At 39.4% G+C, this 17,789-nt stretch overlaps 1 protein-coding gene across 2 annotated transcripts in view; it reads left to right on the top strand.

Annotated features, from left to right (window-relative positions):
• The window catches only part of chst8 (carbohydrate (N-acetylgalactosamine 4-0) sulfotransferase 8), a 180,675-nt gene that overhangs the window by 156,070 nt on the left and 6,816 nt on the right, over window positions 1–17,789 (top strand). For both annotated transcript variants that reach the window (XM_085164335.1, XM_085164325.1), the window contains exon 3: window positions 16,371–16,408. In XM_085164335.1, coding sequence (XP_085020461.1) covers window positions 16,371–16,408 — 38 coding nt within the window. The remainder of the gene's footprint in view (window positions 1–16,370; window positions 16,409–17,789) is intronic.

The following is a 17,789-nucleotide window of genomic DNA, read 5'->3' as shown; positions in this document are numbered from 1 at the left end:
TTAGACCTATCTTTCTCTGCTTTTCTAAAAATGAAATAAAGGCAAACTTAATTCTCAAAACATTTCCACCATTATATGTGATCCAGTCTCTAAAGTTATGATGCGTTGTGAAACTTATTTAGTGTTGTCTCACATTTCTCTGCTTTCTTTATTAACTCCATCTAACCTTTGCCTGCCTGAATTTTATTACTAATCCTTTAAAATATTTCTCTGACTTTCAGGCAGTTTCTCTGGAGTTGCACTAACAGCTTGTTGCTTTAAATGTACAGATGGACAAGTGATTGCAATTGCAGAAAAGTGAGTTTTGTCCTTGTGTGATTAAATTGTAAAACAGAAGCTCTTATTTTTCTCTCTTTCATTTCAAAGGACAATCTGTGACAAATGACATGGCAAAGCTGCACTGAATCATTTTATGGGACAAAGAGTACCACATTTTATAATGGCATGCACCACTTTCAGTAAATCAGCTTCCTACTCACACCAGAATTTTTGGATGGTTGCCTTCATTCCTCAGAGCTCTGTACATTAAGAAACTAAGGATACATTGTTGACTATTGGAGAGAAAGCACTTTGTTTGGTTTTCATTCTACACAATTACAATGTAGCAGTGGCACTGAATGCTGGCTGTCTGCAGTTGCTCTGAAATTTCTTTAGGAACTAGAACACTGAGTTCTTGTTACATTACTTGCCTTGCATCTTAAAGTAAATATTTAAATCAGTTCTCATTCCTGTGGGTGCTCATAACACACAAGTGTGGGTGTTTGTTTTTTACTGAGAATATACTGAATGATATTGTTACAACCTTTTCTTAATAGGTACCAAGGGAAATAACAATGTAATAGCGAAACCCTTTCCCAAAATCCCTATTTGCATTTTTTTTTTCAGTGTAGCAATAAAATACCGTTCATTTACAGTCCAGTAATTATCAGTAAGCATAAGCTAAATAATGTCAAAGGCAATAGTGGGTCTCCAAGGCCAAATGTAGCTAATACAAAAAATAAAGGTTTAACTAAACAGGCAGGTTATCAGCAAAAACACAATTCTACCCGATGCCAAAGAAAACGCAGCAGCAGCACCCACTCAGCATGCAGTTCAGTGGCCAAATGGCAGGGACTCTCAAGCTGGATGTGTGCTCCACTGACAACCAGATGGTGTTCAGGTGTATGTGATGAGGCATCTGGAGGTGTTACAGAATAAACCTGAAACACATTGGAGACAGACAGCTCTGTTTCAAAAACGACAGAAGTCAGTGGACATAACAGAAACAAAATAAAACAAGAGAAACAGTGTATTTAAAAATGCACATCTGTGAATGTCATTTTCAGGAAAAATAGAAAATAAATAAACAATTCCTTCATTTATAATCTCTCAGCAAGTAGTTTGATAGGTTGATGATTTATCCTTTGAAGATACATCATGTAGGAAAATAAAATTTGAAGAAACTTTTGGAAGTTAGAGTGAGATTTGTGAATAACACAATTTTCTTAATTTTCCTAGTTTATAAAGACTAAATGAATATATTGAGCTTATTTTCTGTCACTCTTAATATGGTTGGAAGTACATATGCACTAGAGATTTGGAAAAACATGACACACATGATGTGAGGTGCTGACTAATAATAAAACGTAAGACAACTGGCAAGAGATTTAAATGCATGTCTATGTATCCATGTGGATGTATGTGTGTGTGTGTGTGTGTGTGTGTGTGTGTGTGTGTAGGTGTGTGTGTGTGTGTGTGTGTGTGTGTGTGTGTGTGTGTGTGTGTGTGTATGTGTGTGTGTGTGTGTGTACAAAGCATTTCACCACTTCACTAACTGTACTTAATGTAAAGTAATTAGCGTCATTATTTGTTGGATTGAGTTTCCTTCTTTTATTCAGCCCAGTTTGAAATATGCCAAAACTGTTGGTTCAGTGTATAGGTATCATAGTTTCCAATGATGGCGTGTAATTGTTCACTCCTCACAGTCAGGGTGCAAGAATTTAATATACCCTCCACTTTATTTCTGACTGTAATCAGCCAGTAGCTATTAGATGAGAGATTTGGAGTTATCAAAATAAATGTACTTACTCATATAGCTCTACTTTTCACTAAAAAAAAGGGATCACACCATCACTGGTGTTGCATTGAGGTTGTGTGTTACAGATGGCAAAAGTTGACTTTCCGCTTAGCTGGATACAGAAGGCCTGAAAGAATTCACTACTGACATGAAACTCCCTCGCTCCATTTCAGTTATGCTCTCTTTCTCTCCTAGTTTCTTTCTTCACTTTCTTTCCCTTTTGTCTCTCACCCTTTGACTCCATCACTCTGTCTCTGTCCCTTTCTCTTTTACATCTCAGCCTCACTCCATCGCTCTCTTTTCCTTGATCTTCTGTTACCTGTCAAGACTTTTTTTTTGCTTTTTTCTATCATATCTGTCTCAGTTCTCTATGTGTGTGCCTTCATGTATGTGTGTGTTTGCGTGTGTCGGTTTTTGTCCTCCATTACTTTTCTTTCTTCCTGACTTTCCCTCATCAGATTTTACTCTTTTTTTTCTCTCTCTGACAAGATATAGGTTTGCCCTCCCACCTTGGCTTACACGTGCACACACACGCACTGATGCACACATCCCCTTCTCTCTTTCTGTCCGTCTTATCTGGATCTCTACCTGCCTGCCAGCTCTGGCCCGTTGCCTGCCCTCCTTAGGGAACACAGCAGAGAGGAGAGGAGGAACGCCTAAGGCCCAGCCTCCTTAGCCTTCTTATCTCTCACACACACACACACACACACACACAAACACAAATGCACACACACACCCTTACATCACATAGTCACAACACAAACTGAAGTTTCACATGAGTACATGAAATTGCAACTTGACAGAATTGCAATTCTCATGAGTGCATTTCTCGATGAATCAGTTTTTTTCCTGTACAGCAAGATGAAACGAAATTGCATTTTTTTTCTGCTACTGAACTTTTCGATTGTACAGCACCTGAACAATTTCAGCAATCTGGCCTTGCAGAAATTTGCCTCTGTGTATATTACATACAATGATACAGCATGCCTCAGCACTCCCACCAATAGTGGCACTGGACATTTAAATAACTTGCAAACATGTTTTAAAAAGTGGCTTACAGAGGGTCGCAAACAGGGCAACATAAAAGTTGGATATACTTTACCTACATGTTATGAAATTTAAGAACCATCTGCAATTTAATAAAGGTTGTTGTGATAGAGCTTGCACAGATTTCCACCTTGCCAATTAGGGTAGATTATACATATACTTAGTTATATAGAAATGGATGCAGGAACTGTACCAAACTTCCTGAGGTAGACAGGTAACACGATGTCCATCATACAGATAGAAAAACTTTGATTGCTGAGGACAAATTCTATGGGACCTAGAAATTAGCTTCCATTCTAAGAATATAAGTTAAAATGGACAAAAAATTTATTAAGTTATAACAACACAAAATCTTGTTTTGTGTTGTAATAACTTAATAGTTGTTTTGTTATATTTGTTTTCAATTTTTTGCTTTGTTTTCTTTAGTTTTTAGTTTGGTTGATTGTTTTGGGGTTTTTTTAGACAAAGCTAAGGTGGGACAGCTGCACCACTTGTCAGAGCACTTAGTCAGGATCTAATTAACAACACTTTCCTTCATGTAAAGGCAGAAATGCTAAATATAGAAGTTATGCATGGCATTGAAAAAAAAAATAAACACACACACATGCAGGGTATCTATCTTTTCCATCTCTCTGAATAGCCTTAATGAAGGCTTTGATACCGCTTATCAAAGTCTCGGTGTTACAACAATCGTAGCAGAAAACCTGCCCACTACCAGCAGTCTCGAGGGCAAACTCTAACCTCAGGTGTGTACACAGAGTGAACAAGCACAAACGACTACACACCATACTCTATATGTGCACCTGATCATAACGTATACGCACGCACACACAAACATTAATTCACCTTCTCGTGCATGCCAGCGGTAGCAGTGGGCGGTCCCTGGTGAGACAGAAACACACTAATGGATAATGACAGGGTTTGACAGTAGGAGAGTGAGCTGAGTCATTCTGGGCACACAGGCAATGAATAAAAGAATGGGACTGCTGTCTGAATATCCCTCTCTGACTGGATTTCCTTTGATACCGTACTATTCCTGCCAGTCTCCCTTGGTAATCCTGCTCATTACACTGCTGTCCCACAGTTCCAAGACTGGCAGCAGCAGCCAGTATGACAAGAGGGACAAAAAGTTGTCTTCACTGGAAAGCCAGCACCATCCTATGGGCTGTAACCTGTTGTCGTAAAGTTTTGTCTTCCTCTTGATGATAAGTTACACAATGAGCTTTTAATGTAGACCTTTCTTACAGGAAGTGGAACACAAAGTCAGGCTCAGAAAAATTAATATGTCTCTTCAACTTGCCAGCCTCTATTGTCTAAATTGTACGAAAGCACCATTGTTGCTGAAATTTATGTGACACATCACTCGGAAAAATATCACTCCATGAAAGCTGCCAGTCATATCATCCAACCGTCTCTCAATGCATCTGTCCCACTGAGTTGAGTCCAATTAAAACCATCACCAATTCCCAACTCTGGCCAAAATTGGCTTGTTGTTCACAAGACCCACTGTTTGGCCAGAATCATCATTTGCTGTTGCTCCAGTCTGTTCTCTCAGAGCATCAGACACAAACAGCTCTGACAAAAGGCCAGTTGTCTAGTTTGTCTGATTAACCCACTACTTCTAGACAACTTGTGAAATCTATTCCAGAAATCTCTGACTTTCTGTTTTTCCTCTGACGTTAAATGTTGAGCTCTTTTCGTCAGTGTCACATTGACACGCAAATGCTATTCCAATTATTCTACACCCTCTCTGCTCGCTGTCAAATTACCAGCACTGGGAGCGGAGCACGGCTCTCACTGCACCTCTCTGGCATTTTCCCTGACAGGGAGAAGAAAGGAGTCTGAGATAGCAGAACGAGGGAGGGCTTGGGGCTCAATGACTATTTTAAATGCTGAAACCAGGTAATCAGACAGACTCAGTCTGAGACCAGGAGTGTACTGTTGGATCGAAGATGTTTTGCTATGGTTTTCAGCAGATTGTCAGAGTAACACTGTATATTTGGATACCTGGCCTGGTGCTTTGCATGGAAAGCAAAAGAAAGAAATAAAATATAAAATGCTTGCAAACTGAATTCATACTCCATAGTGGTTTACTCGGCAATGTTTTACAGTCAGCTGCTAGGTGTCAGATTCATGACAGGAAGATTTTTTGTATTGCTTCTGCTTATTGGTGCAGTAGGCAGTACAGAGCAAAGAGCAGAGGCTTAGACAGATGATGTGAACATAATGCTAGTTTGGATCCCTGCACTGCAGAGCACAAACCTAAGTGTGGCATGCAAAACATCCTGAAGCAGTGTCTCAGTCATTTCAGTGTTTTGGTGTTAAAAAACAAAAAAAGAAAAAGAAATTGCATAAGCAATGACAGATTAGCTCCACATTTTCAGCAATTTTTGGTCTTATCTAGTCTTGGAATTTGCCCCAGCAGTGCCGCTTTAGTTCTTGTTTTGTTTTCTCCTAAATAGGCACAGCAGTGGGTTGGTAGTCGGCAGTATGTAGGCTGCGTTTCTTAAATGACATCTCAGCTCCGGGGACCTTGGGGCAACATCCACCTGACGTGTGTAAGAGTTATTTCAGGCATAAAGGAGTGTCAGTCAGTCAATGTGACAGCCCTTTGCAGCATTCACATAGACACATATACACCTCTCATTAGCACAGAGCTGTGAGGGGCTGAGTAAGTGCTGCTCTGCTCAGATGTTCACATACACTTCACTGTCTGTCAGACCCCAACCACACATAGCACTGTGAGACTACAGGCCTCTGTGGAAGAAATGCATTTACGAAGGGAACTTTTATTTTCATTAACGGTGCAGGACTGAACAAAGTGAGAAATCTGCTGCTGTAACAGTTGTAGCTCTAGCTATACAAAAGTTGTAGGTCTGTAGTTCTGTTTATTGTTTGGTGCTATTTTGCTTTTTTACCGGTTATCACGAATGTAGCTGGAGTGCAGCACAAAGGGCATAGAGAGGCGAAAGAGGAAATTATAGGTTGGAGTCTGGAAGCTAGAGGTGATGCACTAAAGAGGAAGGGAGGGGAGTCTATGGAAGAGAGGAGATAAAACACTTAGGGGAGGGCAGAATAAAGGATCAGCATCTGCAGGGGAAAGAATAATAATGGAAGGGATGCAGTGGAAAACTGAAGCCAATAACAGGAAAACAAGAAAGTGCTTGAAGCTAATCAGGAGTGCCTGTGAAGGCCTGGAATGTTCTTATTTGTGGAGTGACTGAAGCCCAAAGGTGAGCTGGTAGACTCACTTTTAAGAATGGATGGTTTGAGAATGACTGATGGAGAAATAAGGTTTCCTGGAGGCATAAACCCAGGTGACGCTCCTGCTATTCCCACCTCATAATGCATGTTTTTTTTATGACAGCTAATCAATCTGAGCTGTTTACACTTTAGTGTCCAGACTCTTAAGCTGCCTTCCCAACTCCAATTACATGTTTCTCTGAAGTAGTGGGGAGAGATAAAGGTCATTGTTAGCAGCACAATATGTAATTCGAAAGAAATGGTCTTACAACCCTGTGATTTCATTCAAATTACTGCATGCTGACCAGCCTTACAAGGTTGTGATGTAATCTTTAGCCCGCGGGTTGTCTTGGACAAAACAATCGCAACTACAAGATCACTAAAAAGTGAAGTCCCAACAGTTCACTGCTGAACTATGCTAAAAATGTTAGCAACTAAAATTTGCCCCTGGTCATGATTTTCTGAGATTGTAACTATTTCCAAATAGTTACAATTATGTGTCATAGTGAAACTAATCTAGTTCAATAGAGCTAAAGTTATTTTAGAAAAGAAATAATATTGGCCAGAGTGGCTGTGTAATTTTTGGATTTTCTCTGCATGAATCCTTTGTCTGACTACAGCATACAAATCAAACACTGCATTAAAATATTATCATCTAATTTCTAGTTTTAGTTGCATTTAATGCATTTGTTGTTATTACAATTTTTTTTAAGTTTTAATGTAATTTAGTGTAATAAGGCATAAATTATCAGGGCAAGATCTTAGTAGGATTATAATGATTGCACTTGGTTCCGGATTTATTTATTTTTTATCTTTTTTCATGATGGTATGATGTATGGACATAAACTGTAGGCGCAGGGCGAATGCCAAAGTTGCTGATCTACCAATATATTGAGGCAGCCTCCAAAATATTCACTTAGTATTCAGCCAAGGTCCCTGTGCTTTACTCACATGTCTGGACTCATCAGTCCCAGCTGTAATCAGTAGTGCTCTGACAGCAAAACAAGGGGTGTGTAAGAGAACGTGAAGCTAACTCAAATGAGAGGCCAGCGTAAACAGTGACAGGGCCAATTCCAGTTCCCAATCTCACCGCAAATAGAGGTGAACAGGGGAGCACAGAGACTTAACGAAGACATAGCAGCATCTGATCACAGCACCTCAGCACGCCACTAGTGTACCAACAGGTCGTGATAAAAGGATTACGCTTTGACTTTAATCTAGAAGAAATGAAAAATATGGGTGGAAAAACTTAAAAGGGGTCATCAAGCGTGTGATCTAATCCCTCTAAGAGCTAGTGCACAAAGCTGTAAATGAGTTCGTAAAAATAAAAATATGCCACTAAGGGTACGCAATTATGGTCTGAGTACTTTGTATTTGTTTGAAGCAAGCAGTCGAAGCTGTCGCCTATTTTTTATTAAAAATATGGTGGATCATGAAAACTGAGGGCAACACAGTTTGTCTGTCTGTATATCCAGTTCCAATTTTAGCTAATAGTTTCCTATTCAGGTAAAGTTTCCTCTCAGGGAAAGCAAGCCTCTGTTTCAGCACCAGGAGCTGTCCAGGGTCCAACAGTGTACAGAAACAATATCTGCTCCCATGTTTAAGTGATGTGCCCAAACTAGCTGAATATGCAAGTTCTAAAATGTTTTGGAGATCTTGTTTGCTGTGTATTTATTTATTTGAATGTAACGTGAAGTGGGGATAAGGGAAATAAAGCTTTTGCTGATGCAGGTCCTTCTGTATGTGATTGTCCTTTATAAGCAGGAGGCAGAGTAGAAGAGTGAAGTGAAAATTGTGCATGCTTTCCACAAAGGGCAGAAGATGTTATATCCCAAGATTCCCAACAAATATGAGTGGGAAGAGCAAGTCTTGGTTAATTGTGTGTCAAATTTTAGGAATTTGTTTCTGCTTGTGATTCTAACCTCAGCAAATAAGCAAATACATTTACTTTACACAATGTCTGACTTTATGCTATACAGGATTTACTTTGTTTACAGATGATTTAATCCCAATATTGGCAGGGTTTGTTGATGTTAATGAGGTTATTTCAGATTGCTGTAAATGAGGTCATTTTTTAAGGTGAATTTGTGATGTGAATGATAGAACACGGGTTTGTAGAAGAGGAGCTGATCAGCATTTCCTTTGTTTCCATGACTATGAGGTACGGGAAGGAAAGAAAACCCATAATTGATTTCCTGATAGGCCACAACAGAGTTAATGAGGACTCCCTGTGTCATCTGCATATTCTAAATATTTGTAACAGAAGGTGCGCAGTTGGAGTCATCTCCCCACATGGTAGAATTTTAGTTTAGAATTTGACTTTTACAGTCGACTTTAATTTGCAAGAAGAACTTCATGCTGTATTAAATAAGTTGTGGGGGGAAAATAATGAAGCCTTAAACTCATTTTAAGGTTCTAATGAATGTAAAACTAAGTAACTTCAGTGTTTACTGAGGTCTCATATGAGAAAGAGGGTATTTTCTTCTAAAAAAAAATAAAATAAAATTTACATTGCCGTGGACTGAGAGGGTGCCAACCAAGAAAAACAAACCCTGCTCCAAAGTCGAGACCCTCAAGCTTAACTGAAATTTGCAGCTGTCCACATGGACAAGCCAAATGCCTTCTGGAGGAAAATCTTATGGTCAGACTCAACAGCTAGACAGCTGACACATTACAATGACTCGAAACACATCAAAGCTGGTTTTGGAGTTCTGGAATGGCCTTTCCAAGCGCCAAACCTTAACACTATTGAAAATTGTGGGCTATTCTTAAAAGTCAGGTCAGTGCCAGTAAACCATTTAATTTAAATGACCTTTACAGGGAAAGATAACGACCCAAAGCAAACAGCAAAAGCAACCCAAGAGTTTTTCAACACAGCAAAATAGAATATTCTTCAATGGCCAGTTATTGAAGACAAAACTTGTGTTTTGGCAGAGAATGTCACGAACAAGCAGCAACTGAAGGTTACAGCTCTAAAGACCCGGCAGAGCATCTCAGGTGAGAAAATTCAGCATTTGGACATGTCCTTTGGTCCTAGACTTTAAGCAGTCATTGACTGCAAATGATTTTCTACCAAGTATAGTAAAGAATCCTTACATTTACAAATACTTCTGAGCCTCTGAAGTTGAGGAATTATGTATTGCAATGTCTGTAATTTCCAAACAGTTAATGCAATTTTTTTAACTAATTGAATGAAAGCTAAAAGTCTACACTTCAATCATATTCTTCCTGTTTCAGTTAAAATCTACTCTGGTCATTTGCAGAGGAAAAACTGCACATTTTCTCATTGTCCAAATATCTTATATAGAGGATATGGTGAAGTCCTGTATAAAGGTTGTCTTGTTATAATCATCACAGGAATTCTTTATCTAACCATTCCTGTTTACTTTCAGGACGGCACAAAGAAGGACTTCATGAAAATTTTAAAGAAATTTCAGGATTCTAAAAAAAAAAAGCTTGACAACATCTCTCCTTACTATGTTTGTATCCCATAGGCATCCTATTGCCATTGGCAAGGGAGTTCATAAAGAGAGTACTGCAGTGTGTGCACTGTGCCTATAGTTCAAGAGCTCTGCAGCATCTAAATAAGATATGTGCCAATTAAAGCGGGTTTGCAGCTTGTCTCAGCCCAGATAATTCACTTAACCCTGAGCGTGCAGCTGACAGGTAGCATTTGTTTACACATCCCTCCTCATGCAAGCTGCCAGGCCCTTTTCTCTACACGGTATTAAAACAAGCCACCTCCCACCACACCCCCACACACAGCTCACTGGCTCTCTGTTTCCATGGAAATCTGCCCTAGGAAGCTTTTGTATCTTCTAACCTTGAAAGCACCCTAAGTAGGATCGACTCTCAGAATATATTGTTGTCAAAAAGAATTGTCATGACGGTAATCAGTGCTATATTTGATACCCCCGTTCAGCAGCTTCCCATCTTCCTAGTTCATTATTTCCCCTCCTGCTGTGTTCTGTGCCTGAGTTAACAGCATGAGAAAAGAATCTGAAGATTGTACAGAAAAAGAAGCTGGAGACTGAAGCATATCATATTTATATATATTACCACTGCCCCACAGAGACAGCTTCTCTTTATCATTAAATTCATTATGATATTATTTGGGATCTGTATGAGCAGATTTACTCCTAAAGTGCTAAACAGTGTATCAATTTAGAGTAAAAAGGCTCCTCCGTTGACACCTCAAAATAATTTTAATAGCACAAAGTAAATTACAGCCTTTAGTTCCAGCTTTCAAATAATCAATAAAATCTGGAATTTAGAAGCAAAAAATATACTCTTAATACAACTTGCTATTTCCCAGAGTGGCATTTTTAACCCAGTCATAAACTCATGCTGGGGCAATATGATCAATGCAAAAGTACACAAGCTGTGCAGGCGCACTGTCTCAGAGCAGAAAGTGCCATTAAAATAGCACAAAGATGTCAGCGTAGCACCGCAGCCTCACGTCATAGTGGAGCTTGGGTTTCATCTCACTGAGTGTTGATTGAGACTTTGTATGCTGAGTCTGTATTCTGCCACTGACAATTATGAGCTAAACCATGTGTTATTTATGGTACATGAATGGCACAATGATTTAACATGGCTTGGAGGGAGTGCCATCATTTTCATTCGAATTTCAGTTGAGAGAGCACATTCCTGATGATATAAAAGGCCTCGAAGAAGCTGACCTTGATTTCGGTCAGTTGCGGAAGGGAAGCCTTCATGTGGCATGTTTAACAACATGTAATTTATGAATGCCACTAACTCTGTAAACCCTTGTATGAGCCCTTTGAAGAGCAGTTAAAATGGCCAAGGAAGTCCAAAGATCATGGCATTATTATCAGCATCACGGTAATATCAACAAGTGTCAATCAAGCAACTTGAACAAATCATAGCTTTCGATAACCTTTTGAAGAGAAGGACTTCCAGCAAAGCTGAGAAAGGTCAAAGCAAAAATTACAGACCCTGAATCTTGTAATTATCCTACACTGGAAACAAAGTACAAACAATAAAGGCTAAAATAGGACAATTAGGACACAAAGAAAATAAGTGAAGTGCCAAATAATGTAATACAAAAGAAGATACGACCCTGCAAAACTGCAGCAAAAAAAAACAAAAAAACAATAAGATATAATAACATAATAACAGATATTTTCATCCAAAAGAATGGCATCTTCTGTTTTTATCTGTTGAGACATTCTTTTAGACAACTACACATATATTATGTGCCATTATTGGTAGACCACTAGAACAGTGGCACTGTCTCCATTAAATCTGTTTCACAAAGGCTTTCCTTATTATGTTAAACACGATTGTTTTGTGTTCATGATTGTAAAGTCTATGTATACCCTCCTGTGGGCCCACCACCCGCAGGAGGAGCTTTGTCGATCATTCAGCAGTTGAAGGCGGGTCCCCTCACTATTTGACCTTCAGCTGCCTATAGTGGCTTCAGGGACACGGCGCGTCATCTCTGTTGGCTTGTATAAGATTTAGAGCCGTTAGCTGAGGAGAGAAAGGTCTGTGTGTTTCTGTTTAGACAGCTGCCTCTGTGACCTGGACCCAGAACTGGGCATTATGGGAAAAAATCTTATCATGATCATTTTTCACTTCAGTCAATATTTCTCTATATAACGATATAAATCAAATCATCAGTCCTGTCAGTCTTAAAGATTCCTTTTTGGGTTTTTTTATAAAAACAAACTGTTTAAAATTGTTGGAAACAGAGAATTTATCCTCATTGTTTTAGTCCTACTGCTTTCATGTGGAGTCTTTTTAGTTTAGCAGTTAAGACACAGACCATAACGTACAATATGTGAGTCTATGTTGTTTTTATAGTGTCCCACTTTATTTGGCACTGTAAAACATTTTTATCCTCTGTCCCTTGACCTACATGTTGAGACAATGTTCCACATTTTGACTGGCTTTATATTTCAAAGGTTAAAATTGGGGGAAAGGGAGTTTAAAATGCTGTTACCATGCTACCCACGCAATGCTCAATCAGGTAAACTGAAATCACCAGCTCGTCATATTTTCACAGTAATGAAAACTACAAACACATATAAAGAACAAATAAAAACAGCTACAATAAAAGCCTAGGAGACTGGCTATTGTTGAGTCCAACAGAAGATGATGCTCTGGCACTTCCTTTGTTTTATTTGTTTTATGAGGTGAAATGACATGTTTTTTGTTGGTTTTATTTGTATTTATTTATGTATTTTTATTTTATTTTTAAGACAGACATGTCAAAGCTTCAGACCAGTTGTCAACATTAGTAGTGTGCTTCCCACACAAACATACCCTTTGCTTCTTGTTTAGTTTTCTGGGATCTTTATATCACTGATGTGTCATTGTCCACCACATTTCCTTGATTTCTATATAAAGGCATGATAATATAGTTTCAAATCAGTTTTTCAGACAGGCTGTGTAATCATGTCCTCCTGTAGGACTCATACTGAAGAGTTTTTAGATGTTGTCATTAAAAGAGAATGTGGTTTATATCACTAAACTAGAGGAAATCATTTGTCTAGTGTGTGTGTGTGTGTGTGTGTGTGTGTGTGTGTGTGTGTGTGTGTAGGTGTGTGTGTGTGTGTGTGTGTTTTCTTCATTTACAGTATGTTGTCAATGGTTGGATTAGAAAAAATCTGTTACTGATTCATTTTTCGCCAAACCTGTGCTTTGTGTGGCTTCCTCTCACAAGCTAATCTTCATATGACAAGGCACACAAATTCTAGATGGTCTGTGTTTGGTCTTTAGAGAGTCTCTGCAAGCACATCTTTAATCTCGCTTCACTGATTGCTCACCCATCACCTCCTCCTCCCCCCAAGCAGCTGCTCTCTCTGGCCCAGTCCTGGAGGATTTTAAAACATCGTTTTATCTCTTACCACAACAAGTTAAAACATCAATGGACCAGAGCTCAAAGCCTAATACCACCATTCTCAAGCGTTTTTCCAGCATACCAGAGCCTTGTATTCCCACACAGAGTCAAGTGGAGGAGGAGCGTGTGTGCAGAGTGCAGGTGTGGGTGGTTTGTTGGGAGAGAGAGAGAGGAGTGCAGCTGGTTGGGGTCACAGTGCCTTAGTGTGCTGAATGACTAATGAAAGGTTTATAGTGGCGCAGCATCACTAGTCTGAATTGTAGGCTGGAGAAGGACACGCCTTGTCTGGCTTTTAGCACCCTCCTGGCCCTTCACTAGTTAAAAACAGGCATTTAACAAGTTCTTCCAGAACATAGGGCCACAATCCTTCACTTAACAAGCTCATTATTTCGCATTGTTTTTGTCCTTTGCTCCTCCTCGGTGGCAGTGACAGGGAAAAAGATAATCTTTGATGTATGTCTCTGTTAGAGAGTTGCGTAAGGATATGTGAGAGGAAAGGATGATAATGGATCTGCTAATGATGTGGCCTTTGCTTATGTGGATCCTTGCAGTAATGCTGGGTTGTCTGCATGAATATTCATGGCTATGTCTGTGAGAAAGTGGTGGCAGCTCAAGGTTATTTTAGAGGGCAACAGAGGACAAGACTCAAAAGGAGATTGTGCTATTAAATAGTTCTCTATCATAAAAGAAAATTACAGTCAGATACCTGAAAATCAAAGCAAAGCTTAACACATGACTTCTTTTGATCTCTGTTATAAATGCCATATCTTGCATGTAGACTTGCTTACTGGAAACCTTTAGAGCTTCAAAAGGAGAACTACCAGAAAGTGACATTTAATATCTAGGTGTAAAAACAACCTTAACTTTATTGGTTGACTAGGGAGGCGGCATGTGGTACCTACATGTGGTACTGCTGTAGCAAGTCCCTTTTGTGAATGATGCAGTGTACATTAACAAATCTGGATACAGTTTTGACCTCTGACTTTATCAGATTATTAATATAACTTCTGGGAGATAAAAAAGGATGGACATCAACTGTAGCTTTTATATCTATATGTGAATCTGAAAGGGTAAATGTATCACAATTATCAATCATTACTGTTTCACTGCACAGGAGTTGAAATCAATAGCTTAGTTATACTGAGTAGAATTTACTGAGTGTGAAATTGCGATCAAACAGCAACTACTAGCCACAACCAAATACGTACTACAAAGATAAATGATGTTTACAAAGCCTCCTGAAATCCTGTTTACAATGTCATATTACTTGTTTCTGTTATACGCTGTCATGGAAAAATGTTTTGCCTCTTGAAATGTAATTTTGACTCACAACTTGAGAGAATTGCATTTTCAGCACTGAAATTCAAACCCTCTTTGCGACAGCATTTTAATCAAATCAAGCCATGTCAGAGTCATTTTCAAATCAATTTTAACAACTCACAAGTGCTGAACATGACAACAAATTATCCTTCATGCTCATTTCAAGGCATTAGGCTTAAATGCCTTGTTTCACTTCTTTTTTCCTGTTTCTCCAGCCTTTGCCTTTGCAGAACAAATTATATAAATAAGGGAGCAATATTAAAAATGTTATTAGTGTCACAATTATGTATCATAAGAATTTCCCATACCTTTTCTTATCGCCTCACAGTTCTGTTAACGATTCACTAAAATGATACAATGAGAGGTTTAACATTTTCTCTCAGACTGAGTGTGCAGCACGAGGCAGGAAGGTGATATAGTCATCGTATCACACGCTTGGACAAATATGTATCAACAGCCAGACAAAACACCTCCTAGAAGAAACCAATGAAACCTTTGGAGATTTCAATTACTCCCTTGATGGGGTTTTCAAGATCGATAACCACGCATGTGTCTTGACAAGATGCTCGGTGCTACCAGGGGCTCACTTTAGAACAACAGACTCTCAAACACCGTTGCTATTTTTGTGCTAGGATGTGTCTGCCTGACAATAATATTTGCGTGTGTTACGATAAATATTTGTATGTTCGCGTTTCAATATAAAGTGAAATTCAAGATGCCCATCCTGCTCTTTTTAGTGTTAAGTGATCAAATGTTTTGGCAGCACCCAAACACGATCAGGAAATGTCACATGCCGCTTCCCTAGTCTGCCACTCTTCTTTTTCCTCCTTAGCCTTTTCCTCCAGTGTCTCATTCAGAAGAATGAAGACAAAGATTCAACACACAGAGCCAGACAGCAACAGAGAGCTCCGTAGCGCATACTAATCTAAAACAACACTGCATCTAGGCAACATGTTTTATTCTATCCCCACTGAGGCGTGTTTAAGTGTGAGATGTGTGAGATAGGGCTCTGCACATCTCATCACTTAGGAAAGGTTGTGGCCTGCATCTTCAGCCCCCCACCCCCTATGCAGGTTCCTATCACTTCCATCCTCATATTGGAAGTGACAAGCCACTCAGGCAGAGGTGTCTTCGCTCACCCCATCAGCAGCCATGCAGCCCCATTCGGAGCTGTCAGCCTGATTACATATCAGATGGGAGGGGTGGGAAAGGGAGTGAGGTGAGGGGTGGGGTACCTAAGGAAAAAGAGATGTCCAGCCGGAGACAGACAACTAAGCACATCGTCTGTCCTGCTGCTGCACATCTGCCAATACACATCCCACCTGTCACCAAGGCTGCCACATAACCAGTCTATATGTCTCCATCACTCTCCTGTTGATTTCTAAAATTTCAACAACATGTATCTTTCAGTTTGTGTGTCATTCTCTCTCTTGGTTTGTAATTGGCCTCTTTTTTAAAAACTTTTTGTTACTTTGCTTTGTTATTTTTTTGGGTCTCTCATTTTTAGTTAAAGTTCAGTTTTATTTGTTTAGGGGTTTTTTTTTCCCACATTTCACTGAAAAGGGCTTATCACAGGGAGCACAGCTCATTTACCAGCTATTCATGCTTGGTGGCAACTCATTACTCAGATAATATTACCTATCCTACCTCTTTGCACCAGTAAAGCAGTGTTAGTTTGCTCGGGATGAAAGAAGATGTGCTAACTGAACAGAAGTACTGAATTATTGGAGGTTGTCTGAGGTGTATTTGAGGTTCCCAGCTTCTTCTATGAGGACAAAAATACATGTTATTTGCCTAAGCACTGATTTTCTTGTCTTTTTTCTCTTCTCTCTCCAGGCGTGAAGCTTGGAAGTACTCCACGGCAGTCCAGAGAGGTATGTGTTTACTCCATTTCTCCCAAAACACATACACACAGGTTGCTCCCACCTGTTATCTATTGCAAAAAAAAAGTGATTGTCAGCCTTGTACCTCTCAGCGTGTCTGATAGCATCTGTGTAGAAAGGCTGACCTCACACTGTGCATTCAGCCAGTCAGACTGAAGCTGAGTTTAGTGAGTAAACGATCCCAGTTGCACCAGGCCAGTTTCCTCGGGGTATTATCGCACCTGGAGTGTTTTTTTCCTCTGTTCTCCCACAGCAAATTTTTTTTTCTTGCATTTATTCTTTTTGTTTTACTATTTTCAGTGTTTTTCAGGAGTAAAAAGTATACATTGTGTTCTTTGTCTAAGTCACAAATACATCCACATGAGCTTAAGCTTATATAGTAACATACAAATATGATTTCTATTATTTAACATTAAATATTCACAATATTTAAAAATAATAATAATAACAATAATTGAACCCTTTGATTTAATACCTGGACAAATCCTGTTTTGAGTCATCAAACAGGAGGTCCGTTCTATAACTGCAAGATCAGACCTGCATATTGTTCAGAAGCCATTTTTCCTTAAATAACTACTTCTATTCAGCCATATTTTTTTTGGCATGAACTGTTTTCTTTTGATTCCACAGCTTCTCAGTTGGATTAAGGTCCCTGATGGGGCCACTCCAAAAGGTGGATTTTCTTTCTGTTGGTTGCTCTGTTTGAAGTTATTCAGTAGATTTACTTTAATGTTTGGGTTCATTTTACGCTTACGCTTGCATCGCCTGGCATCATGGCAGTATCCTTTAATATATTGTTTTAAGTGTGGGAGTTCATTTTCGCTGTGACGATGCCAAAATGCCCAGGCCCAGAGGCAGAAAAACATAATGTAATGCTCTCTTAACTGTGCATCACCTTTGGAATGATGCTTCCAAAGGTTCGGACACAGTGCTGCCTAGCGTTCCCAAATAATTCAGCTGTTTCATAAGTCCTCAAAACATTTTCCCAGCAGAGGCGTCAAGGGTAAAGGTTTTTCTTTTCAATCTTTAGATGAGAGGAGATGGTTTCTGTTGGAGCTCAGCAGCTTCCTCTATGCTATCCTACTATCAACTCTGTCTATTCAGTGATATATGTATTTTAGAGACATGAACACAGATGTTAATTGGTACGCCTTTGGCCTTCAGAACTCCCCTAATACTTCATAGCATAGATTCAACACAGTGTTGGAAACATTCCTCAGAGATTTTAGTCCATACTGGCATGACATCACACAGTTGCTGCAGATTTGTTGGCTTCACCTCCTCTTCCACCATATCCCAGGGGTTAAGATCTGGTGACTGTGGAGGCCATTTAAGTACAGTAAGCTCACTGTCATGGTCAAAAAACCAGTTT

This window comes from Neolamprologus multifasciatus, chromosome 1 (genome assembly GCF_963576455.1).
Source record: "Neolamprologus multifasciatus chromosome 1, fNeoMul1.2, whole genome shotgun sequence".
NCBI lineage: Eukaryota > Metazoa > Chordata > Actinopteri > Cichliformes > Cichlidae > Neolamprologus > Neolamprologus multifasciatus.
This window is presented reverse-complemented; position numbering and strand designations above follow the sequence as displayed.